The 25,736-nt window shown below is 49.7% G+C and overlaps 1 protein-coding gene across 1 annotated transcript in view; it reads right to left on the bottom strand.

Annotated features, from left to right (window-relative positions):
• The window catches only part of PCTP (phosphatidylcholine transfer protein), a 436,827-nt gene that overhangs the window by 186,600 nt on the left and 224,491 nt on the right, over positions 1–25,736 (bottom strand). The window contains exon 4 of the mRNA XM_069654937.1: positions 545–716. Coding sequence (XP_069511038.1) covers positions 545–716 — 172 coding nt within the window. The remainder of the gene's footprint in view (positions 1–544; positions 717–25,736) is intronic.

Below are 25,736 nucleotides of genomic sequence, written 5' to 3'. Positions count from 1 at the left end.
TTAATGCCTCCAGGGTCCAATGAGTCCAACTGGTGTATCCAAAATCCTTTGCTACAATTCAGCCATTTGTGGTTGTTTTCATGAGGCTTGAATGTGATGACTTCAAGAGTCTGGATGTGTATCTGTGCAAATTGATGGCGATGTTCAAAGAAGTGTCTCATTACCAGTGAATTCAGATTGCCAGTTTGTATGTTGGACTGGACTGGTGTTGTTGCAACGGATCCTAGCTGTGCGTTTAGACTGTGTGACATAATATATCCCACATGGACACTTAATAGCACAAATAATGGCAGAGGTATTGTAGGGAGCAACATGTTTCAATTTGATTTTTTCGCCTGTTCTAGGATGATACACAACATCTTCCTTAATTTGGTGCAATGCAAACACCACCATACCACAATCCTGGGGTAATTCCGCTGGACCAAGTGGCAGTGACAGTAACTCCCTTTCATGGTATTCTGGCAGATTTACCACCGGAATACCACGGAACTTGTAATGAGGCCCACAGTGTGCACACATTATGCAATGCAATGATCTGTCTTACCTTTGGAGCCATTCTTGCCATCACTCTCGATTGCCAAACTCTGTTTATAACCATTTACTCTGATGATGCCAGACCTTTCAGGGCATTGAGAAACAGATGCACTTTTAGCCAGTATAACCCAGATCTTCCTTCCATTGATATCCAAGTCTTGCCGCTCACGAACATAAACATACTGTATTCCAAGTTAAAGAAATGTAGGCTTCTAAAGTATCACTCTGGGCAATATTTAGTAACAGTGACCGAATATGAAGATAGAAAATACATAATAACAAAACAGAATCAGAATCGGTGTAAACAATAAAATAAAATAGTATATGCATTCATGTCTGGGCCTTCCATGTTCTGCACATCATGGAGATGTAGAAATTGCCAGAGGAAGTCTGCATAGAAAATGTAAATACCTGGACAAGTTTCTTCTTTAATATTCATTTCATCATTAACCTCTCTATTGCTGAGAATCGGCATGTAACGTTATTGACAACATCTTCAAGAAATGTGTTTATAAACAATTGTGCTTGGCAATGCAGAACAATGCATGGAGCAGTAAAGGGATTAGGGGTAAGTACCAATGGCTGTGCAAGGGTTCAGTGTTTAGACAGAATGAACTTTCGACTGGTCCAGAAGGCCACATTTCAGTAAGCCTATTTCCCTGTGACATATCTATATCCCCACAAGCAGAGTCAGTCCATCACATTATTCCCTCTACACACTTGGTCACTGGCAGGTCTTATGAACAGTATAGGTGCCCCAAAGCACCAGTACAGGGATGACATTCAGTTGTGCCTGCATGTATCATCACACACTGATATTCATCCTCCCCAGCGCTGCCTTCATGGGATTGAAACACTTGTGTATAGCCGCGTTATAAATGCCATACCATATCATATCATTGAGTTTTGGAAGGCATCCCGATTTCTAAAATCAAATACTTATAAAATTGATTATTTTATTATTTCATTGCCACATTTTATCATTGCCATTCCTTGGTCCATAATGGTTGACCACATTCCCTTAGGCTTCGATTTGTGTTCTGCCTACTCTTTTACCTTTAATGTAAAAGCAAGGTTACATCAGATAATTGGCAAGTATTCTCTCAGAGACAGCCTGTTTATGAATGTGTCCTCTTTTCACTCATTTGTCATTTCACGATTTGGGAAGCTCTATACTCTTTTGTGGCCTACGGAAATCCACTCAGATGCCTACAAAGAGAGTAAGTCAAGATGCAACTACACAGAAATAATATGATGGGATTGATGGCTTCTATTTCATATGCATTTCAGATGCATTGTTTTCTAGATATAACTATAATATCTATGTTCTATCGCTAAGTCCTCTAAACAGTTTTTTTTAATTCCTAAAGCATATTTAAATTACAAGAAATAGGAAGTTTAATCACCAATTATCATTCGGATTTTAATACCTTAAACACTACAAAAAAACGTGTCTGATATTTTCAAATGCCCATTAATGATTTCCACTTATCATATCCAGAGAAACATCTACCAACTGCCCTAGAAAAGAGCTACAATATTTGACATTGCTATTTGAAATACCAGCTGATGCTGCACCTTTTGCCGATTGTCTCAAGTGACTTCTGGTTGATGTAATGTTTCCCCTATTATGCCTGTTCCCACATAGATACTGACTGCACCTCTCTATTGTCTCCATGGTGCCACTAGAACGTGCAGCCCAAGTTCAAGCTGTTAGCCTAGCTAAGCACCTGGTGACTTTAGTATGGGTGTGTGTGCGGAGCAGTACACAAGAGCTGGGTTGCTGGTTTCTAACACTAAGGCCCTCCAATGCTAAAATCATCATTTTCAATTGGCCTTTTTTGTACTTTATTGCTTTTATATTGATGCTTTTGTGTACCCTTTAACCAATGAAACATAAACATATTATACGAAATATTGACTCAACTTTCGGTTATGCTTGGAGCATAACGCTTTTTTTCTGTAGATCCCAGTCCACAAACCATTGCAGAGGGTTGCCTGACATGTGTCATATGACAATCTCAGCTCAGGAATCTTAAAGTAGATGCCCCAGGACAACATCCCCTGCACCTGAGGTACGCACAGTACAGAAAACACCCAGCCTAGTCTTAAGAATTACAGTAGTGCATGTGTCTGCAACCTGTAGCTCTCATGATGTTTTGGACTCCGGCTCCCATGATCCCATGCAATTCGCTATGCTGCCCACAGCTGATGGGAGATTTAGACCAAAACATTTGGCAAGCCAAAGGATCCAGATACTTGAATGTGTGTCTAGTTATTCTGTATCACATAAAAAGGAACAAGAAAGCCAGGAATGCCCTCGCAAGTGTTGTGTCTTAGTAACACTAAGCAGCATGTTCCACTTAAGCAATATAACCCGAGCGTCGGGGGCATTACCAAGGGTTATATTGCTATTAGTACCCCGGCCCGCAAAAATTGCGTGACCGGGACACTAAAAAAAAAAAGAAAATGGCTGCCACCGTGGAAAGGGAAAACAGAGTCCGTTTTCCCTTTCTATGGCGGCCATCGGGAGCAGACGCGCTGGGAACACAAGTGTTCCCAGAGCGTCCACTCCCGAAAAAGGATCAGAAAGAAGGTAAGTGGGGTTGGGAGGGCGGGAGTGAGATGGGGAGAAAAAAAAACAAAAACATACCTGCGTCCTCGGCGAGGGACGAGGGAAGCCTCCAGCCATGTTGAGGCGCGGAGCGGAGATGGCCCCGCTCCAAGTCTCCACACGGCTGGAGGCTTCCCTCGTCCCCCTGCCGGGGATGCAGGAACAAGAAGGTAAATTGGGGGGGGGGCGGTGGGAGGGAAGGGAATAACAAAAAAGAAAAACTTACCCGAGTCCCCGGCGGGGGCCGAAGGCAGCCTCTCAGCCGTTGGGAGGCTCGGAGCGGGGATGGCCCTGCTTCGAGCCTCCTCATTGGCTGAGGGGCTGCCATGCCCCCGCCGGGAACAATGGCCATGGAATCCCGGCTGAGGAATTCCCGGCCGGGTAACGACCCGGCGAGAGCCAATCAGAATGCATGTTGCATTCTCCTTGGCTCTCGCCGGGTACTAATATGCAATGGCCATACATCTGCCATTTTGTATTTCAATGAAAGAGTACCTAGGTCCATAAGGTTGCAGCGTTTGATAATCTGTTCTCGCTGCTGCCTGCTCTTTCTTTTCTGCTCATCTTCCTTCAATCTCTTTTCTTGGTCCCTGTCTTTCCTATCCTATTTGTCTTGATCTTCCCTTTGCCTAACTTCCTCAATGCTTTTCCCATCTCGCTTGAGTAATATCTGTCCTTCCATGAATTTGTTCTGTACGAGCGTTAGTTCGTCTGCTTTATTTTCTCTCCTTTCCATCTCTAGATCTGTTGTTCTATCTCGGTCGATATATTTGATTGCTCGCTTTTCTCTTCCCTATTCTGTAAAACCTTAAAGATCTCCCCTTTTCTTTTAATCTCCTCTGGACTATCGTCACTACTATAAGCAGGTGGTTCGTAAATCGGATTACTATACCCCTTCGCCGCTTTCAGTTCCTTTAACGGATACAATCCTACGTCTTCCATGGTATCATTGTTTACCTCTGGTGAGGCTAGGGGAGGAGAAGGCTCGAAACCTTCCTATTTACACTGGTTAACCTTCCCATCCTCAGGTGGCGGATCCTCCCTCTCTTCCTGGTTCTTCTAAAGCTCTAAAATAGATAAAGTTTTCTCCAATTTTTTTCCTGTGTACCCAGCACACAGGTATGTGGTCATGTGTTGCAATACTGCTTTTGACAATGAGCCCCCTTGTGGTCATGGCATGAACATCTTATCTGCCGTGCCTCTCACCCACTCTGCACTGTACTGTTTAAGCTTGGGCATGTGTGTACGGATATGGTCTTATCCTGCATCCAAATGGAATCTGGAGTGTCAGGATTCACAATGGAATGTTACTGGTTAGAATGTTTATGTGTGACTGGTGTTCTCTTGAGGGAGTTGAAAGATGTAGCCTGAGAGAGAGGATACCGGTGCTTGTCTATGAGATCTGGACTTTACCATCTGATGAATAATGACTCTAGAAACTGGATGTTATGCTTGGAAACAGATTAAAGAAGTTACTCATCCACACCTTGATGTCAGAGTCATGTTGCTAAAACACAGAACTCCACAATGTGTTTTGGCAATGTCTTACATGAATGCATTAGAGGAGTAATGTCTCCCATTGTGACACGTCTCAATTTACTGTCAATACTTACCAGCGTTTACAAACCAATTTTTATGAAAACATATATATGAGCGTGCTCCAACAATCGCTGCTCAAAACCTCTGCTTTCAATAATCTCAGTCTTCCTCTGAGTCGGTACCGACAGTTTCTCTATATAGACGCTATATCTCCTTTACCCTTTATCAGTTCTCTTCACACAATTGTCTCTATTCGACTCCTTAATATCCCATAAATACACACAGACAGACTAGTTGACTCTTCACATTTATCCTCAGTGATCACCCCTTTTATATCTGCCCCTAATAGTACCCTGATCACAGGATTTGAATTGTCATCTTGTACAGCCCTGTCCGATACATGGCCTTGTTTATTTCGACAAAAGTATATGTCAACTCCTTCTAAAAGCCCTTATGTTAGGATTCCCGGGTCTTCTCTCTCTCACTTATTTTCACACCAAAATGCACTAGTTACTTTTCCCTGTTACTTTTAAACTACCCGTTACTTTTAAACTACCACAATCCCATCCACTCAGTTTGCCATTTCCCTTAGTCTATTCAGCATTTGCTCGTTCAGCTTGAGGCCTTGGTATCAACTCCCCCCTCCAATCCACCACTTTTGCCTTCCATCTGCAAAGCGGCTGTACAAACCAAGAGGGATTTCGTCAAAGAGGGACTCGTCCCACCGTCTCAATTTTCTCGCAAGAATTCTATATCGGCTGATCTCCTCAGGAAACCTCGCAATCTTCTGGCTAGAAGTTGAGGGTACTCAATCGTCCGACTGGTCGATGGGTCTTGTTACCAAACCATCCAACATGCTACCAAATAAACCTGTATGGTCCTTTTACTTAAGATAAAACATTGTGCGATGGATGGGATGGAGAATAACTCTCACACCAAATAAGAAGACCGACTCAGGAAGTTGGCAAAGTGTCTGTTGTATTATGATGGGCCTCATTACGACCCTGGCGCTAAGTGAAAAACGATGGCGGTAAATGGTTACCGCCATCGTTTTCCGCCAGGTCCGATCATGACCCGTGACGGTTAACTACGATGCCATTAGCGGCATCGTAGTTAACGCTGCCGCTAACTGCGCTAAGGGTGCACGCACGCGACCGCCCACACCGTACTTAGCGCCATGGCGGAAAGGTACGCAAATGCCGACCCAAGCGGACATGCACCTAACGCCATCACCCAGCCCGTTAAGTACCTTACCGCCATGGTGCTAATAACGCCATCGCGAACCAACCGTAAAGGGCCATGTTAAGTGAATGCAGCTGCCACAGGTGCACAGAAACAGCACAGGTGAAGGCAATACAGACTCAGGAAGTACAAAAAGAGCACACCCCACCCCTTCCCACACCCAGTCACACTCTGCAATGATACCAATACGACTAGCAATGTTGGTGCTGGAGGACCTGATAGCAATGCATGTGCTACAACAGCAACAACAACAACAACAACAACAACAGGCAGCACAGAGGAGACGCAGGAGGAGAAGGAGGGCAAGGCAGGCCCAGTAAGCCCCACCAGCACAGCCAGTGCCACCACGCAGGCAGCCCCCAATCCCACGCATCAGAGCCAATCCATTCAACCTCACTGCTCAGCAGATCCACACCCTGTACCGTTTGGACCGGGACACCATCACCGCCATCGTAGACATGACACACAACGACATCATGATAGAAACTCCAACCGCCATCCCCCCCTACTGAAGGTAGTGTCTGTACTCCACTTCCTGGCCACAGGCACCTACCAGCACACAGTGGGGCACCTGCATGGCATTTCACAACCATTATTCTCACGAACACTCATCCAAGTGCTCGATGCCCTCCTCAAGCACACAGACGACCACATCTCATTACCACGGACTGGCCAGGAGATTGCAAACACCAAAGTGGGTTTCCATGCACTAGACGGCATACCCGGTTGCATTGGTGCCATCGACTGCACCCATGTGGAATTGGTAGTTCCACGTGCCATGGAGGTACCGTACCGCAACCGGAAACAGTTCCACTCAATCAACGTGCAAATGGTCTGTGACTCCAACAAGATCATCACACATTGTTGTGCCCGATTCCCCGGATCAACCCATGATTCTATGGTCCTGAGGAACTCCACAATACCACGCTACATGGAGCGACATGCAGGGCCAAGATCCTGGCTACTCGGTGAGTCCAATGTCATGGAAGTGGGCAGGTGAATGACGTACCGATGCATACTCCACCTGGCTGAAAGGGGGGGGGATGCATACTCCACCTGGCTGAAAGGGGGGGGATGCATACTCCACCTGGCTGAAAGGGGGGGGATGCATACTCCACCTGGCTGAAAGGGGGGGGGATGCATACTCCACCTGGCTGAAAGGGGGGGGATGCATACTCCACCTGGCTGAAAGGGGGGGATGCATACTCCACCTGGCTGAAAGGGGGGGGATGCATACTCCACCTGGCTGAAAGGGGGGGTGCATACTCCACCTGGCTGTGAGTAACACAGAGAACGGAGACAGAGGACGGGCACTCACAATGCACACAACCCCTCTGCATACATTGGGTGATGGCATGCAAAACAGGCCATGGGAGCCATGAGCATATAGTGGTAGCATTGTGTTAATCAATTAGTGCATGTAGAAGTGAGCCAAAGTAACAGTTGGATGCAAGCCATGGTGGAACATCATGTTCTTGATCAGACAACATGACTGACACATACATTCTCGCCTACATACAGGTGATGCAGGCTATCCCCTGAAGAGGTGGCTCCTTACACCAGTCCGGAACCCGCAGAACCAGCACGAGGAGGACTTCAACCGTGCACATACACGTACTCGTGTGGTCATAGAGCAGACATTCGGCCTATTGAAGGCACGGTTCCGAAGCCTCAGCAGGTCTGGTGGGGCACTCCTGTATGGCCATGAGAAGGTGGCAAAGATCGTCATGGCATGTGTCATGCTACACAATATGTGCGTCAGACGGAATGTGCCCCTGCCCCCTGACGCAGAACTGCAACCACCTGACGATGAGGATGAGGAGGGTGCAGATGGGGCGGCACCCCATGGAGGAGGCGATGCACAGGAGGGGCGTGCAATGCGCCAAAGTATCATCGACCACTGCTTCTAGCACACACGGCTGGTGTGTATCACATGGTGACTGCACTTGGGGCACTGTGTGGCTCTGGGACATGCACACTGTGGACTGTACACCAATAAAGCACACATACGCAATGAAAATGTCCACACAATTCTTTTTCGGAAAGAAAAAAGTGTATTCAAACTATGAAACGTCGTGACACACCCCCTCCCACCTCCCCCCTGCACACCCCAACACACCCCCCCATCTCCCCCCTGCACACCCCAACACACCCCCCCACCTCGCCCCTGCACACCCCAACACACCCCCCCACCTCCCTCCTGCACACCCCAACACACCCCCCCACCTCCCCCTTGCACACCCCAACACACCCCATGTAGGTGTCAACAGATGCCTGTGACAGTGGCCACAGGCCGTCACAAGCCCCCTCTCCCGGCCCCCGGGGCACCCCTGGCTGTGGAGCGCAGGTTACGTCCGGCACGTCGCACGGGGCTGCTCTGTGCAGAACTGGCAGTGGAGGATGTCCCTGCCTGCCCCCGTGCATGCACGTCCTGTAGGGTGTGGGTGTGCTCAGTGAGCGCACGACGCAAGGCGGCAAGTTCAGCACAGATGTCCCTGGACATGGCCTGCATGGCATCCCTCAGGGTGGCAGTGCTCTGCGCTACTTCGGCCCTTAGGGTCTCCGTGGCCTGTTCAATGGTTGCCCTAGCCCCCACACATTCCGCGGCATGCTCAGTCAGCATCGTGGACAGTTGTTGCTGCCGTTCTGTGATGTCCTCGAGGGACTGCTGCCCCTGCTGGCCCATGGCCAGTGCTGGTGGTGTGATGGAGGGGCTGCTCCCTTCCTGTGGAGTGAGGACTGGGCATGGGGTGGAAGGCCACTCCTCTACCTCTGTGTGCCCCTGTGTGTGATCCTCATGGGGGCTGGCGTCTGAGAAACAGGGGGAATGTAGGAGGTCAGTGGGGCTTCTGACCTCGTGCTCCATGTCTGAGTCTGAACATGCAGCTATTGCAGCTGTCTCACCGATGTTGCTGCTGGCCGCTGACCCGGTGCCTTCTGTTGCAGGCAATGTCGGTAGAGGTGGAGCAGCTGCTGCTGGCCTGCTGCCTACAGGGGTGCTTGCCGGTGGGACGTCCGGTATGCTCGCAGTGGGTCCTGCTTGTTGTGGGGTCTGCCTCACTGCAGCTGAGGTTGAGGGTGCGGGGACGGTATTGATGGCCTTCTTGGCTCTCTTCGTCGCAGGGGTGTCCTGGTCCTCGGGGTGTGAATCTTTGCCTGTGGTGGAGCAAAGGAGGGAGGGCGTTATTGATGGGTCTGCGGACTTTGGAATGACAATGATTGACATTATTCTGGTCAGTAGATGAGGCAGATTTCAGGCAGGGCCATGCAGGTTGTCTCCTTTTAGTGTGGAATGTGGATGCAGGTATGCGGGTGCCAGCAGTGTATACAGGGTGGTGCTCGCATGTGGCTATGGGCAGTGTTGAAATGTGTTGCATTTACACTGTAGGGCAACCTTGTGCTACACATGAATGGACTGCAGTGACTATGGCATGTCTTGTTTGAGGCACCTACCTTCATCGCCTGATGTCGGAGCTCCCCTTTCCATCCCTCCAATGCCTTCAATGGATTCCATGCCAATCGTGGTTGCACAGATCTCCTACCACGGTTGTAGTTTTAGTGGGGATTCCGACCCTCCACCGGTACCCAGGGCAAGGTTGCGGTTTGCAGAGATGACAGCTCTGACCCGTATGCGTAGGTCATCCCAGCGCTTCCTGCACTGCTGTGGGGTGCGGGGTACGGTCCCCACCGCGCTGACGCGCTCGGCCACCAGGGCCCAGATGGCCTTCTTCTTCGCTATCGCTGTCCTGGTCATTTCCGGGGAGAAAACGACACCTGCGTTGTCTTGCAGGGTCTCCGCAAGCATGCAGAGTTCCTCCCGGCTGAATCTCTCCTGGCGCTGGCGGTCACATGCCTTCTTTACAACTTTTGGCATTTTCGGGTACTTGGATGGGTGGCTGATTGTTTGGGACAGGTGTCAGGGTTGGGTCTGGTGTTGTTCGGTAGGATGGCAATGGATTGTGTTTTTAAAGATGGCCGATGTGCTATTTCCCGTTCCGGCGCGATGACGCTATTTCCGGTTCAGCTTTTTACGGCCATCGCAAATTACGGTGGCCGCTAATTACGGTGGCCGCTAATTACGGTGGCGGAGGTGCACCTTGCTCGCTTTACGATGCCGGTAGGGGCCTTTTCCGCCATGGCGTTAATTGCATTACCGCCATGGCGTAATGCTCGTGCGCGATGGGTCGTAATGTGGCGCTCTTTACGCCATCGGCCCACGGCGTAAACGCTCATTACGCCATGGCGGTAATGACGGAAGATTACCGCCTGGGTCGTAATGATGCCCGAAGTGTCTAAAACACAGAGTACAACAGACATCAACAGTCGTTACACAACATGGTCTAAACACATTTCATAAAAAACATTTTTTTAGCAGAAATTCATCATACGTGACGTCACACTACGTGACAAACTTGAAAAACCTACATGGGACTGTGATTGGACTAAGGGGAGTATCGAAGTATACTTTCTATAAGGGATCGTATTGTGATTGGGTCTTGAAATGAACTGACGCTGTCTCAGGTAAGTTGAACGTAGTTTAATTATATAGAGCCCCCACGGAGCAAACCACACTCTGTCCCTCTGTTCGCCAAACGTCTCATCTCAAGTGGCAACTCGGCTTAGAATGTAACACATGCAACTCTCTACACATCTTCCCCTCCAAAGAAAAAACACTAAGAAGCACAAAACCAATGAAAGTAACCAAAACATCCTACAACCTAAATAAATCTTACTTAACAACTAGAAAAGGATGAACAAAACATACGAGAAATTAAAAGGAAATTAACATCTGCATTCCCAGAAATAATCACATAAGAGACAAATAATTGAAGTTGTAATGAATAAATCACATCTAACATTCATAATCTCACATCCACACAGGCTGTGATCTTATCCTGTGAGAACTCTCTACATTCAAGTCCTCTTCAACCACAGCACTCGAACTGCCATTATCAGCACGCAAAGCTCCCCTTCCACTCTCCTCTTCTGAATTAAAAGCTCTTGCTAATCTTCCTTTTGACCACACTTCTCCCCCTTCCAAGATGACCACACTCTTTCTTACTGCACAAATCTTCTTCGGACCTAGGAACATACTTTGTACACATTTATTCACCAACCTGGGATTTTTAACATAGACCATCTCCCCAATCTTCCACTCACGATCCTTCACACCCTTTTGGCATCAAACAACTCTTTGTTTCTTTCCTGACTCATGTTGATAAGCTTCATAATCCGATCCATATCTACTTGAACAACTCTGGCCATCCCTAGCCATCCTGGACAAAGCCTCGTCCCAGATTCTCTACCTTTAATGAACACAAACTGAGAGACTCCTGTCACCGAATGTGACGTAGTTACATAGTTCCAAGTTAACAGATTCAACACTTTCCCTCCAAGGCTGTCTCAACCTCATGGCCATTTGCAAACCCCCTTTCAAATATCTTTTGACTCTTTCTACAAGACCATTAGCCTTAGGATTATACAGCGCTGTCCTAGTGTGTTTCATTCCATAACTGGTTAGAAATCTCCTCATAGCCTCTGAAACAAATTGTACCCCATTATCTGACACAATTTCAGCGGGCACTCCTTCTTTAAGAAAGACTCTCTCAAGAAACATAATCAATTCCTTGGCCGTGGCTTCTTTGTCAGCTTCCCACTCAATCCATTTAGAGTGAAAATCCACCACAACAAACAAAAATCTCAGACCTTCACCTAATCCCACTATCGGACCCATAATGCCCACCGCTAACTTGGTCCAAGGCTGGTCTGGTATGACATTAGGGACCAATGAGCTTCTCTCATGACCCTGCTTTTGTCACAAGTCTGACAAGCCATACAATCCTTGACATACCACTCCGCCAACCTGTCAATCCCTGACCACCAATTACTCTGCTGAAGTTTCCTTTTCATGGCCCCTTCCCCTGGGTGTCCCTGATGCACAAGTTCTACTAAAGTGGATCTGAGAGATTCTGGAGGAACCACACAACATCCCTGCCTCAACCTGCCCTCATACAAATTCAATTCTTCCTTAATATCCCACCACCCATTGAACCTCCTATCTAACTCCTTCCTATCCGGCCATCCCATCACAGTCCACCTTTTGATCAACTTGAGGTCCTCATCCAAATCCTCTTCCTGTACCCACCTTTCCTGACTAACAGCACTTTGCACCTCTGCTACCACTTACTCCTCCTCCTCCACAGCCTTGTCCCCTACTATTTTCCCAACCGGTAGCCTGGACAGGCAATCCGCCACCACATTCCTTTTCCCAGGTAGGTAACTCACATCAAAATGATAATTTTGGAGTCCTACACCCCACCTACTTATCCTAGGGGAACCCCTAGCCCATCTTCCGCTTTCAAATAGTTGCACCATGGGTTTATGGTCTGACCAGACAGTGAATCTTCTCCCCCACAAAAGATATTTAAAGTGGACAATATCCCAAAACAGTGCTAACGTTTCGCTTTCAATAACAGAGTACTTATACCCTGCACCTCTCAGTGCCCCATAGGCAAACGCAATGACTCTCTATGTGTTGTCCTTGTCATATTGTACTAATGTCACCCCCAAACCCAACATGCTGGCATCAACCACCAAGACACTCCTGTCCCTGGGATCGAACCTTCCAATTGAGGGTGCCTCGCTCACCGCCTGTTTAATACAATCAAAAGCTGCATCACACTCTGAAGTCCACTCAAACCTTGCGTCCTTCTTAAGCAGCATTCTCAGGGGTGTGGACACCCTGGCAAAGTCCTTCACAAATCTATGATAATATTCAGCTAACCCTAAAAACGATATTACTTGATATTTATCTATTGCCACTGGCGCACCCTTCACCACCTCCACCAGATTTCTCTTAGGTCTCACCCCCTGCTTGTCAATCTCGTGCCCCAGATACTCCACTCTGTCAACCGCAATCTTATATTTGCTTCTCCTCACGGTCAACCCAGCCTCACTCAATCTGCTTAACACTTGTGTCAGAATCTCATCATGTTCTCTCATGGAGTTTGCATATATTAACATATCATCTTGAAACACAATATTATCTACTCCATCCATTATAGTTTCCATCGCTCTTTGGAATACGGCCGCTGCCGAGGCAAGCCCGAACGGCATTCTACAATATCTAAATGTTCCAAAGATTGTTATAAACGCCGTAAGGTGTTGACAGTCTTCCTTCAAGGGAATTTGATGATATGCCTGAGAGAGATCAATCACTGAAAATACTTTTGCATCATTAAGCATTGACAACTTGTCACCAATTATCTGCAAGGGGTGTCTATCTATTAAAATGTTCCTATTGACATCCCGCAGATCCACGCAGAGTCTTATGTCTCCATTTGATTTTGCAGCAACCACCACCGGTGACAACCATTCTGAACACTCACTGTTCTCTATGATACCCTTCTGCAATAACGACTCAATTTCAAGTTTCAGTTCATCGCTTAGATCGTGAGGCACTGGCCTCACCTTGTGCACCTTAGGGATGGCACCAGCCTTCAAACGAATCTCATCCTCAAAACCTTTCAACATCCCCAATTCCTCTTGAAATACCATCGGAAATTGCTTCTCCCATTTGTCTCTCAGCTCAGCAACTGCAATCGGTTCTTCTGCACTTGCTTGTATTCTAATTCCCATTTTACGCTGTTCGCCCCAACCCAGGAGAGACGAACCTTCTTGAGTGACATACACTTCTGACTCACAGCTTCTCCCTTTGTATATTATGGAAGCTTAGAACTTCCCTAAAACTTCAATTCTCACATTACCATAAGCATATGGTTCTATTTTGTGCTAATTTTATTGTCTCACATCACCTTGCATACAATATTCAAATGTTCTCCTTGACATGAGCGTCCAAGTTGAACAACTGTCCACCTTCATTGTTACCACACTACCGTTGACCATAAACACATCCATTGGTGCACCTCCCTTATGTGAAACCTTTGATACTTCCAGCACGTGCTTGGCCAGAATGCCCTGCATCACCACCGAATTCTCCTCCTGTTCAGGTATTCTTCCGCCAGATTCAATATTTTGCACCTGCCCAGATTCACGACAGACTCTCGCGAAGTGTTCCTTCTTCTTGCACTTCAAACATGAAATGTTCCTCGCAGGACAAAATAAACTGGTAGATAAGTGGCGGCTGCTCCCGCACTTATAACATTTGACTTCCTTGCTAGGGTTTACTCTGCGAAACCCCTTCACAGCAGCTACTTCTCCTTCCTGCTTGTCGCCTTTCATAGATGACATATACTTGTGGGTTTGTCCCATGCTCCTTGTTGTTTCTACAGCCGTCTCCAGCAACACATCCTTTGACAAAAGTCTTCAAATTATTGGTACATCAAACTAGTTGGTCACGTATAAGTGAGTCTGTTAGCGGTCCAAATTCACATGTATGACTGAGGGACCTCAAAGCTGCAATAAAATTCTCCACCGGCTCCTGTTGATCCTGTGATCTTTGAAAGAATCTGTGTCTCTCGAATGTAATGTTTTTTTAGCTTCAAAATGAATTTCTAACTTTTTCTCCACCACAGAGTATTGATCTAAGTCCCCTTGGCCCTCTTGTGGCGATTCAGGTAATCCATCATAAACGCTCTGACCTTCAATACCCAGATTGTGGAGCAATATCGCCTATTTTCTTGCAGGGGCAAACTCCCCCCCCCCCATAGCAACCAGGTAAGTATCAAATAGTCTTTTCCATCTGTCCCACCTTATCGCCAGTGTGCCCAGTTCTGACTAAAAAGGTGAGGGTGGGGACATACTTGCTGCCGCCATTGTTATAGAGAGTTGTGCTTGTGCTCTGTGATGATTAATGAAATTTCCACCAAAGTCTGTTTTGATGTTTCTTATCCTGTAACTATCTTTATGCCAACATCCTTGTTTGTTGCCAGACAAGTGTGTCTGCACTTACATGTTCCCTTTTAAGTCTTTTCCTTCCCACTGCACGTTTGCAGGGCCTTGTCCTAAACCTGCTTAGTCCATAAGCAGTATTACGTGGCGATTGGGCTTGTTTTTTCCATACAAGGACCCTCGCCTAATGAGAGACAGAGTGCCTTTCAGATAAGTGGACCTCCCCCAAGGGGTGTGCCCTTCTATATCCCCCCTTTCCTCCTCACCTCGGCATCCAATGAGGAATGGGGTGGGCGGATCCAAAACAGGATCGGCTGAGCCATCACTGCAACACCAGTTGAGCGCTCGCTGCAGGGCTAGGGAGACCGTCCCCCTTCAGCGCCACTCCACACATCTGGTGGTGACACCCCGATCGGTTGCGGTCCGATCCAGGCTCCGATGCGGAGGCGCCTGCTCTGCTCCTGCTCCGCTTTCGTTGCTGCCTGATCAACCACGCAGGCAGCGGGGCCCCTGCTGCTTGTGCTACGTGGCGGGCTCACCTTGTCACCACTTAAATGAACTGACGCTGTCTCAGGTAAGTTGAACGTAGTTTAATTATATAGAGCCCCCACAGAGCAAACCGCACTCTGTCCCTCTGTTCGCCAACCGTCTCATCTCACGCGGCAACCCTGCTTAGAATCAAACAAGGGTTGTCGTGTGGCCGCAGCGAGGCGCAGATAGAACGTGACACATGCAACTCTCTACAGGTCTCTAGTCAGGTGGACAACTCATGCCCTCCCTTCATGCAAGTCATCCTTGACAGTAATTTAGTAAACAGTATATCATTGGCTCTCAAACTATAAGGCCCTTCGGTATATGGCCTTCTACAATTGGCTGGCACGCTTGTACCCTTCTGGAACATATGATTCTCTAGCAGCACGTAAGCTGGTACCCCAGGTGCTGGTGGTTGGACTTGACTGTCTCTTCACACACAATTAGCCCATCATCTCTCATCACTCATGCCGTCTACCATTCAGATTGTCTTTGAACTTGGTAGATTTTCTTCTCTGTGAATATAAGGGAGTGTGAGCACATTCTTATTAAGGTTTGCAGGCTTAAATGCCCACATCTATTTCCATCTTGGACTCACTTGATCAGAGACTGTGAATCGGCCCATTTTATAGCATTTATATGTACTGAAATAAAGAAACTTGGCACTCATGGTGTTATTCCTTTGCAACTTAATAAGGGATGCCTCAGCGTCTCACATTCACTGTTCTTCAAGGACTGATAACCAGTTTTGCTGCTTTTAGCCTTTGACACCAGGCCAAACAGTCTTCCTTTGGTCCATCTTCGAGTCTCAGCTTATTTCTTTGCTGCGACACACACACACAGCTATCAATCCTTCATTCGCCACGGGTCCAGTTTACTAAAGTTGTGACATTGACAGGCCGATTCATGGAATTAATGTGCGCTGAAGTTTTCGGCGCAAGTGTGCGAAAGCATGCGAATCGCAGTGCAAGTGCGAAAATCGCAGCGAAATCCACACACAGCGATTCATGGAAGTCTGTGCGCGTGTAAATCCCTGGATGTGCGCTAAAATTCTTCGTGGCGCACGCTGGCGCACATGTCTCCAAACAGCGTGCGCTAAGCGCACAGCGAAAGCGCACATAGCGCAGCGCACATAACAAAAGTAGGCGGAACAGGGGGCGTAACACGCGGAATGAGGAACAATGCGTGAAAATGTGGGCGTCACGGGGGAAGTACAGGAGGCAAATGCGCAGAACGCCCACACGCGTGTCTACAACACGTATTCATGGAATCAAACGGGTCTAATACGTGCACCAAAAAAGACGCGCTAATCCGGAAACACGTACGCCACCAGGAAGCAGGCATATGTGGACCCGTGCAGCATAAAAGTGTGCGCAAACAACAAACAAGCTCAGACGCCAAGATGAATATACTGTTCCTAGCAGCAGTGGTCGTGGGATACCGCAGGAGGAGGAGGAGGATAGTCAGGCCCAGAATTTTTACACCCAGAACCAGCCTTTTTGGGATGCCTGATGACCAGGTGTATGGGAGGTACAGGTTTCCACCTCACATAATACTCGACCTGGTGAGTGAGTGGGAGGATGACCTCACATCACCCACCCTGTGCTCCCAAGCACTCAGCCCCCTGGAGAAGGTCCTCAATGTACTGCACTTCTTGGCCACTGAATCATTTCAGCGGACAAGTGCTATAGTGGGGGGGGGTGTCACAGGCCACGCAGTCACGCTTGCACATATACCTGCCCAGAACACCTGCAGAAAGGCAGGCTGCCGTCCAGGATTTCTACGGGGTGGCACAATTCCCCAAAGTGCTAGGTGCCATTGATTGCACCCATATGGCTCTACGTCCCCCCATGGCATCTGAGCACATCTATAGAAACCGCAAGCACTGGCATTCCATCAACGTCCAGGTAGTATGTGATGCCAAGGGAATCATCACCTCAGTATATCAGTATATACCAACTATCCAGGGTCCACCCATGACAGTTTCATTTACAGAATGTCAACCCTAAACCGGGACCTAGAAGCTGGGCGGCATGGCGATAAATGGCTGCTTGGTGAGTATAAATGCCACTGCACATGCATACATGTCAGATACTGAGTGATGTCACAACCCCACTAATGATACCCATCACCACCTCCCCAGGGGACAGTGCCTACCCTCTGAGCACCCACATGATGATGCCAATTCGGAACCCCACCATGCCCCCCGAGGTAAGATACAACACAGCCCATATTGCAACCCGGGGCATAGTGGAGCGCACACAGAGTGCTCAAGTCACACTTTTGCTCTCTTGACCGCTCTGGTGGGCAGCTGTTATATGCTCCCCCAGTAGTGTGCAGTATTATAGTGGCAGTATGTGTCTTGCACAACGTTGCAACACGCCGGGGCCTGCCGGTGGACATGGTGGTGCCCCACATCCCCAACCACATGCACGCCCGCTGCACATGGGAGGGGAAAGGGCACGGGGTGAGGCAGCCCGTACGCAGCTGGTGGCTAATTACTTCACATAAAATCACACCCCTGTGGAGTGCACACAGCCCTGGCACATACCAGCTGACAATCAATGATGATGACATAAGGGACACTCAACTGTCACAACCATACCATCCTGAGATTGGTCACCTGGAAGTGTTACATTGTGTGCATCCCTACCTACCCAAACACTACCAATGCTGTGTCATCAAAAGACATACATCTATGCTGCTAAATTCATTACCCCCTTGCTAAATACAACATGAGAACAGCGCCATGTCACCCAACTCCTCCCCAGCTCCACCACCAAACACACCATGGCATGTCATGCAATGTGAAAGCAAACAAAGCAATGCACAAGACCTGACACAAGTGTCACAAAGTACACTGTCCCTAATGGAAACTGCCCACACACAATATGCTCCCAGAAATGTATAACTAACAGCACACATTACCAAATACTTATCACCAACACAATTCTGCAACACACCATGGAAAAAAGCAAAAACATGACAGTACTAAGTTCAAGTAGTGATAGTCTTACAACCTGAATACGGCAGCACATCGACCCCTTCCAACTTTAGAGTGTTGCTGCCACGCAAATGTCTCAGTATACAGCATAGAACATGAACTGCATCTGCAAAGTAGATGGTCTTGTGAAGACATGAGGAAGGAACCTGCAGATTAGGAGGAAGACATGGATGCACAAGCACATATCAATACACCATGCAGTGTACAATACAACAACAATATCAACTAGGGATGTCTACACAGTATTGACTACAGACTGCCCACACAGCTCATGGGAGCCCAACATCACTGTGTAATTCACTGTCACTTGGTCACACCCTTTGCAAGCCCATGGAAACGGGAAGCAAGAGGGGAGTGTGTCTCAGGAACCCAAGCATCTAACCCAAACTCAGGACAAGCCTGCATGTGCCCAGCCGGAATACAGTGGATGCTCACGGGAGCCACACAAGGCAACACACTGTAAAAAAAAGCAAAAATGGCCATGTGGGGTAAGGGGGAGTGGGGGAGGCCACCCAAGAGGTTTGAGGACAGGGTGCACACCAACACCCACCTGCATGGATGTTGCAAAAAAAAAAAAACTCCTTGGGCTCATGGCCTGCACGGCTATGCCATTGTGGGAGAACTGCTGTCGCTCTGCTCATCCTCTGCTGCTGCACTATGGGAGGCAGCCCACGCAAAGCCCTGGTATGGTCCTCCATGGCAGCAAGCATGCGGGTCTGGAAGGTCTGATTCTGGAGGATTAAAGTGCGGAGATCCCCATGCAACACATCACGGGTTGTCTGCATTTCTGCCCGCATAGCCTCGCGTGATGCCCGGATCTCCTCACGTGTTGCATGCAGCTCAGCTGAGAGCGAACGTGTGAGCTGCTCCAGCTGCTGTTCTGCCCTAACATTTCGGGAAGCCTCAAGTTCAAGCAGACTCTGCCTGAGGTTATGGAGTTCCACGCTCAGGGCTTCCCTGTGGCCCTGTGACTCTATTGATATGGATTCGAGCAGAGTCTCCAGTGCCGCCCATCAGTCCCTGTTGGATGCCAACATGTCTTCCCTGTGTGATTGGCAAATGGAGTCTGTTGCCTGCTGTTGTTGCTTCATCTGCCTTTCAGGGGGGATAATGGAAGTGGCCAACCTCTCCATTGTCTGAGCCATTTCTACATTCCATTTCTACTGATGCTGCCTGTTGGGTTGCCATACCGTACATGGAGTTTTCCCATACAGTATTGCCTGGTGGCGCACGGCCACCGCGTCGATGGGCACCACACCTGTTTGGGGCAAGGCGATCTGCACCTTTCTGTGCTGGCACTGCATGAGGCTGCAGGACTGCATTCCCCCTCAGATCTGCTGGCCCAGGAACAGGATCAGATGATGTGGAGTGTGACCCTGCCTCCGTAACCGCCAAAGCCGGACCTACCAACACTGACATCCCCATAGAGGGTTCTACCCCTGGTCCAGGTGGTTTGGACAGAACAGGATCCCTGCCAGAAAAACTTACCTGCGACGGCACATAAGTCTCATCATCCGACTCAGCACCTGGATAGAGGTCTGGGGAGGAACACCCAGAGACACCCCTGGACAGTATGGTCTGCAGTAACATTGGATTTTCACCCACCACCACACCACGTCCCCCACTGGTGCCCGGTCGTGCCTGAGATTCCTCCTGGGTCTGCACCATCTCCTCAACCTCAACAGCACCAAGTGCATCATCACCTGCAAAAAAATGAAAGACAACAAATGGAAACAGGCATGAGCAGCATAGCACACACATAGGCCGTGACAAGCCAGAGATCCAGTACATGATTTCCACATATCCCACATGACTATTACCCTGCCATGCATGCTCTGTCAAAGAGTTGGAAGTGGAGTCAAAAAGGCAGACACTGGGGAGAGCAAGATGGAAAAGCAACACATTTGCAGCATGTTGGGTATCACTGGTATCACACATCAGGCTGTGAGTGGCATGTCCAATACACATACATGACACATGCCACCACACAGATGTCATGTAGCATAGCCACGGTAAATTATAAAACTACAGCAATATGTCAGTGAATGAGTACTGTCACACATCCATGTCACATTGACATGATACGAAGATTGATGCTGAATAGTGTTGCAAAATATGCATGCAACACACTGAAACACATCCAGTGTCCAATAAAACAATCATTGTAGGCTGATCAATGGTTGGTCACTTTAACATTACAGGAAACATCTTCCACATGCAAACAGGCCCTAACAAAAATGTTCTGCAGCCCAATACTCCATCGGCCTGAATGGTGTAATCATTAACATAAGCATGTAAAATAGTGGCCCAGTGTGGGCAGTAAACAATGACCGAAGCATATCACATATGTTGCAATAGGGCAGAATAATGCGTAGCAAAAATGGGAGAGTGGAAACAATCAGCCTGAATGAACACTTACAAAATCTGAACAATGTAGTTGCAAGATGACAGTTCAAGGTAAAGTGCCATAATGTGGGCCTAATTGGCAACTGTGGGCAGAAGGGATACAGTCATACCCAAATCCAAGGCACGTGAATGTATGGGAGGAAGCAAATGGGTGACCCAGAACACTCAGGAGTACACACCCTCACCTGGCACTCAATCAGAACCCGTCACCCAAACAACATACACATGGATTACACACACAAACACTCATGGGCACTCACCGGACAATGCGTCGTAATCAGGTACATCTCCCACACCTTGGATCTGTTCCTCTGTGACTAAGGTCCCAGCAACAGACTCATGTTCAGTGAGTTCATTGTCCTCTTGTGGAGACCCACCGCCAGTCACCAGAGTAGCGACATGATTTGAGGCCAGCTTGTTCTTTGCTCTGCGTTTCAGGTCATTCCACCGCTTGTAGCAATCATCAGCTGTGCGTCTCACAAATCCAAGGGCCCTTATGCGGTCCGTGATGGTCTGCCAGTGTGCCCTACATTGACAAGGTGCGGTCTTGCACCCTGCAGTCACCAACATTTCGCAGCTATGTGCCGACACATAGCTTACAACTGCATCAAGTTTGGGGTCATTAAAGGTAGGCTTCCTTGACGTGCCGGACTGTGTAGCCGTGTCTGGGGTCTCAGCCTGTAGTGCCAGAGCACCCTTCTTCCTCTTCTTCAAAGGTGGAGCAGAGCCTGAGTGGCTTGCGCCGCTCTGGTCAGTAGGGGCAGAAGCGCAGGTGGACTGGGTACTGGGAGTGTGCGAAGGCACAATGACCATAGGTCTTGGTGCAGGCATTGGCTGAAGTGTGATGTTGGCAGGGGCAACATCAGTTTGATGGACCAGGACCGACACTGTCCCGGCTGGGAGACTCAGAGCTGGGGTGGATAGAGCTGCAGCTGCCCCTGCAGCCTCCCCACCCTGTCTACTTGGGGCAGCAGATGACATTGCTGCCCCAGATCCACGTGGCCTGGTGACACCAACTTGCACCGACACATGTGGCTTAGACTTGCTGACCTGGATGTAAGCCTGGGAGACATCCTGTGCTGGATCAGGTGCCACAATGGGCTGGTCCAACAAGGGCTGAGATGGGATGGTGTCAGCCACGTTTCCCTCAACCATGGGGGGGGCATGGGTGTCCCTGATTGGTCCTCCACACATGGGGGCCTAGGGGCACCCTGCAAATCCTGGCCACGTCCCCTACCACGCCCACCACGGCCACCTTTTGGAGGTCGGCCACCTTTGCCTCCCTTACCGCTAGGTTGCCTCCCAACCATGGCACTGATGTTGTTGTGCGTATGGGAGTTGCAGTAAACAATTGTCCTGGGCAATTGGGGGTGAAAGGGGTAGGGTACTAGATGGAATTCGTACCCTAGTGCTCTAGCAAGGCTGTCTGTGACCCCTGGGGGAAGATGACGGGTCATGCAATGCACAGGCACCCCAAAAACAAAAATTAATGTGCATGCAACCCCTCGTAGTCCATGTGCGTGGAAAAATTAACCTGCACTACGCTGTGACACCCAGAAACACAAAAACAAGTGTACGCGTGTTACACACAGCCTACAATGACCTCTGAAGGGGTACGCGACACACTGGGCAAGCACAGTTGGTAAATGCGTGCGTGACTCACCATCTGCCTGGAAAAAGAACGTGAAAAAAAGCGTGTGTGCGCGTAGGCAACACCCCCGTCAAAAGAAGAACTGTACGCTGTCTGAGGAGACAGGACAAAAGAAGAAGTGAACGCTGTTTGAGGAAACAGGAACAAAAAAAATAAAGAATGCTGTCAGAGGTAATAGGGAGTATGAACTTGAAACGCTGTGAAGTAATCGCGTGTGAACCGACAAGATGTACAGAATTCACCCACTCGCTCTCCACGAAAAGCACGTACAAGGGAATGGGGTCCTACATGTATCTTTTAAAGCGGCCCACACGTACAGCGTCACTTACGCGTGTACGCACTAAAGCCCTTTCCTCCAATTACACGAGCTGACACTCGGACGTGCAGTTTTTGGACGTGTACGATGAACATGCACCCATTTTGATGGAAACGCCTGCGCGCATCACGTCACTTACGCGCGTAGGCCCTTTCCTCGGATTACACGCATCCACACGCGGACGTGCAGTTTTTCCACGTGCGCGGAACCACTATGCCCACGTCACGAGGGAAACGCCCATGCGAGTCACGTCAGAGAAGTGCTTACGCGCTAAGGGCCTTTGGTCCAATGAAACCGCGTACGTGTGCTTACGCGCTTACGCGCGAAGGGCCTTTCCTCGAATTACACGCTGACGTGCATGATTTTCACGTGCCAAATCACTCCGTATGAAGCTGGCCACGCAACAACACATGGAAGACCACGCTCCTGCCCAGAAGGCCGAATTACTGCCCCCCAAGGCCCCAAGCACGCTCCCACCTGCTATCTGCTGCTGCCTGACTGCCTGCTGCCCACGTGCCCTGCTATTTGCTGCCTGCACGTCAGCCAGGGGTGCAGTTGCTGTGACCACCCCTGCTGGAACCGAAGACTCCCGCCTGGGATACCATTGCTCCATAGCCCAGCCCCACGACCCAGTTGCCCACCCACTCCTGCCTCTCGGGTTGCCATGTCAGGCACAACACCATCTGGCACCACTGGCAACCCCCAGCCAGAGAGGCAGAGGGCCACCAGCTTCAGTGCCAGGGAAGTTGGTGTCCTGGTGGAGCAAGTCCTGGGGCAGTATGATGCCCTCTTTCGAAGTTTGCGCGCCAACAATGAAGGACAGACCAGGATCTGGATAGACATCGTGAGTGCCATCAACGCGGAGGGGGTGGCAGTCCACGACTTACACCATGTCAAGAAGCGCTGGGAGGACTTCAGGTCCAAGACCCTCAACAAGGCCCGGCGCCTCTTGAAGGCAGCGGATGCCAAGGGGCGCCGGGGCCACCTATCCAACCACCAGATGAGGGTCCTGGAACACATATGCCCAGCGCTCCACGTCCAGGTCCTTGAGAGGCAGACCCGTCTGGAGTCGAGTGGTAAGTGTACATGCATACTGATCGGACGCTGTGCGTGTGGTGGTGTGCCAGTAGTGCGCAGGTTGCACATGTGTTTTCGTAGGGCCATGTAGGGATGTGTATGAACAGGGGCGTGAGGCTGCCACATGTGAGTCCTCGTAGGTGTGAGACACATCAATGGTGTATGTGTTGGTAAGCATGCTGTGCAAATGCAGGTGTGGTAGCACACGTTTGAATTTCTGTGTATGTACGTTGGCATGGTTGTGGTGTCACACATGGATGGTTTTTCCTGCTGCATGTGTGTGTATTTGACAAGTGTGCAACTGTGATGCAACATGGATGCACGTGACACTGATATGTAGAAGGCTGAATGCCAGATGTGATATGTATGGCGATCCCATCACTGCAACAGTTGGAGGAGATGTAGACATGCATGTAAGTGTGGTGGCGTGTGTGCGTGTCTAGTGCACTCCATGTGTTTCATGTGATGTCAGGCACACCTTCGGCTGTTCATGTTGTTGTATGTGTATGGATGTTGCTGCCTGGTGCAATATTGCTGTGGAAATGCTCATGTGTGTGAGTTGAAATTACATGTGTGTCGTGGAGTCTGAAGTTTGACACTGCCACTCATGTGCAACTGTCATGTGTGTATCAGTCCATTGTACAGCACCCTGATGTCTGTGTTTTATCTCTCCCTGTCTTCAGCATCAACTGATGAAGAGGGTGGAGAGGGTGCTGTGGAGCACAGCGGCAGGGATTGCACCACCAGCCGGAGATGCAAGGCCCGGCCCGCCTCCCAGATTGTCATCTCGTCGGGGAGTGAGGAGTCTGGTGCCGCGTCCCAGGCCGCAGCTGCCGAGGGTAGGTCCAAGAGGCAGAGGTCGGAGGTGGACTCCTCGGCAGCAGAAGGGGCAGCTGAGACCCCACAGGGTCCAAAGGAGGAAGATGGCACAGAGCCATCCAGGTTGGTGGGGGGTTTGGTGGAGGAGGAGGCGGTGGAAGGGACAGACACGGGGTCTGGAGGTGGGGATTCCACTGGTGCTAGTGGTGCAGTGCAGGGGCAAGGACAGGACGCAGCACAGGCCGCTGCGGAGGTGCCTGTGTGTGATCCTGTCACTGCATCATCTGGCACCAGCAGGGATGCCTACGTCCAGACCCATTTTCAGGGAGGGGATGAGCGCACAACAAATGGCCTTCCTCTCCCTGCGGACGTGGCTATCCGGGACTATGTTGAGCCTGTCCTGAGTGGAATAGTGTTGCGTCAACGGGGAATGCGAGGTGACCTGCAGTCTTTTGTGGAGAGACTGCATGTCATCTCGCATGCCTCTTTGACCACGTTGACCTACTGGGATGGGTCACCGGTGCTGGATTCCTCTGTGTGCTGGACCTTCTTGCAACCCCCTCCTCACCTGAACCCCCTACGCGCCAGTTGTCCTCCATGCCATCTTCCCACCCATGTGTCACCTGGGTACCCTGTGGAGCTGCCCCTGACCCAGCGGCCAGGCTGGTGGAGGACATATCGCTGCCACAGTCGGGAGTCGGACGTCCAGCAGGGGTGGCCACCACGACAACTGCACCCCAGCCAGAGGAGGACATGCAGGCAGCAAGAGCCAGGGCGCAGGCACAGGCACAGCAGCAGCAACATGGTGGGAGCAATGATGGCTCTGGGCCTTCAACATCGGAGGGGCAGGCATCGACCATAGGGCAGGAGGACCCCGGATTTCAAGTGTCTTCCAAATGGGTCAGCGGTTGGGCCATGCCAAAGATGCGGAGCGGCAGCGGGCGGAAGAGGCACAGTTCACAATGGTCAGGGCGGAGAACTCCATGCGGAGGGCCCTGAGGCAGGCCGAGTGCCTCGAGGCAATTCACAGGGAGTTGGAGGTGAACATGTCGTCGTCCCTGCGAACCCACGGGGCCATGGAAGAGGACCGCCTCCAGGACATTTAGTGGGAGTTCGATGATGCCCTGGCCCGGGACATCAATAAGTGAGCCGT

Source organism: Ambystoma mexicanum, chromosome 3q (genome assembly GCF_040938575.1).
Source record: "Ambystoma mexicanum isolate Mex_15411 chromosome 3q, UKY_AmexF1_1, whole genome shotgun sequence".
NCBI lineage: Eukaryota > Metazoa > Chordata > Amphibia > Caudata > Ambystomatidae > Ambystoma > Ambystoma mexicanum.
Note: the sequence above shows the minus strand (reverse complement) of the source record. Positions and strands in the feature narration are given on the sequence as shown.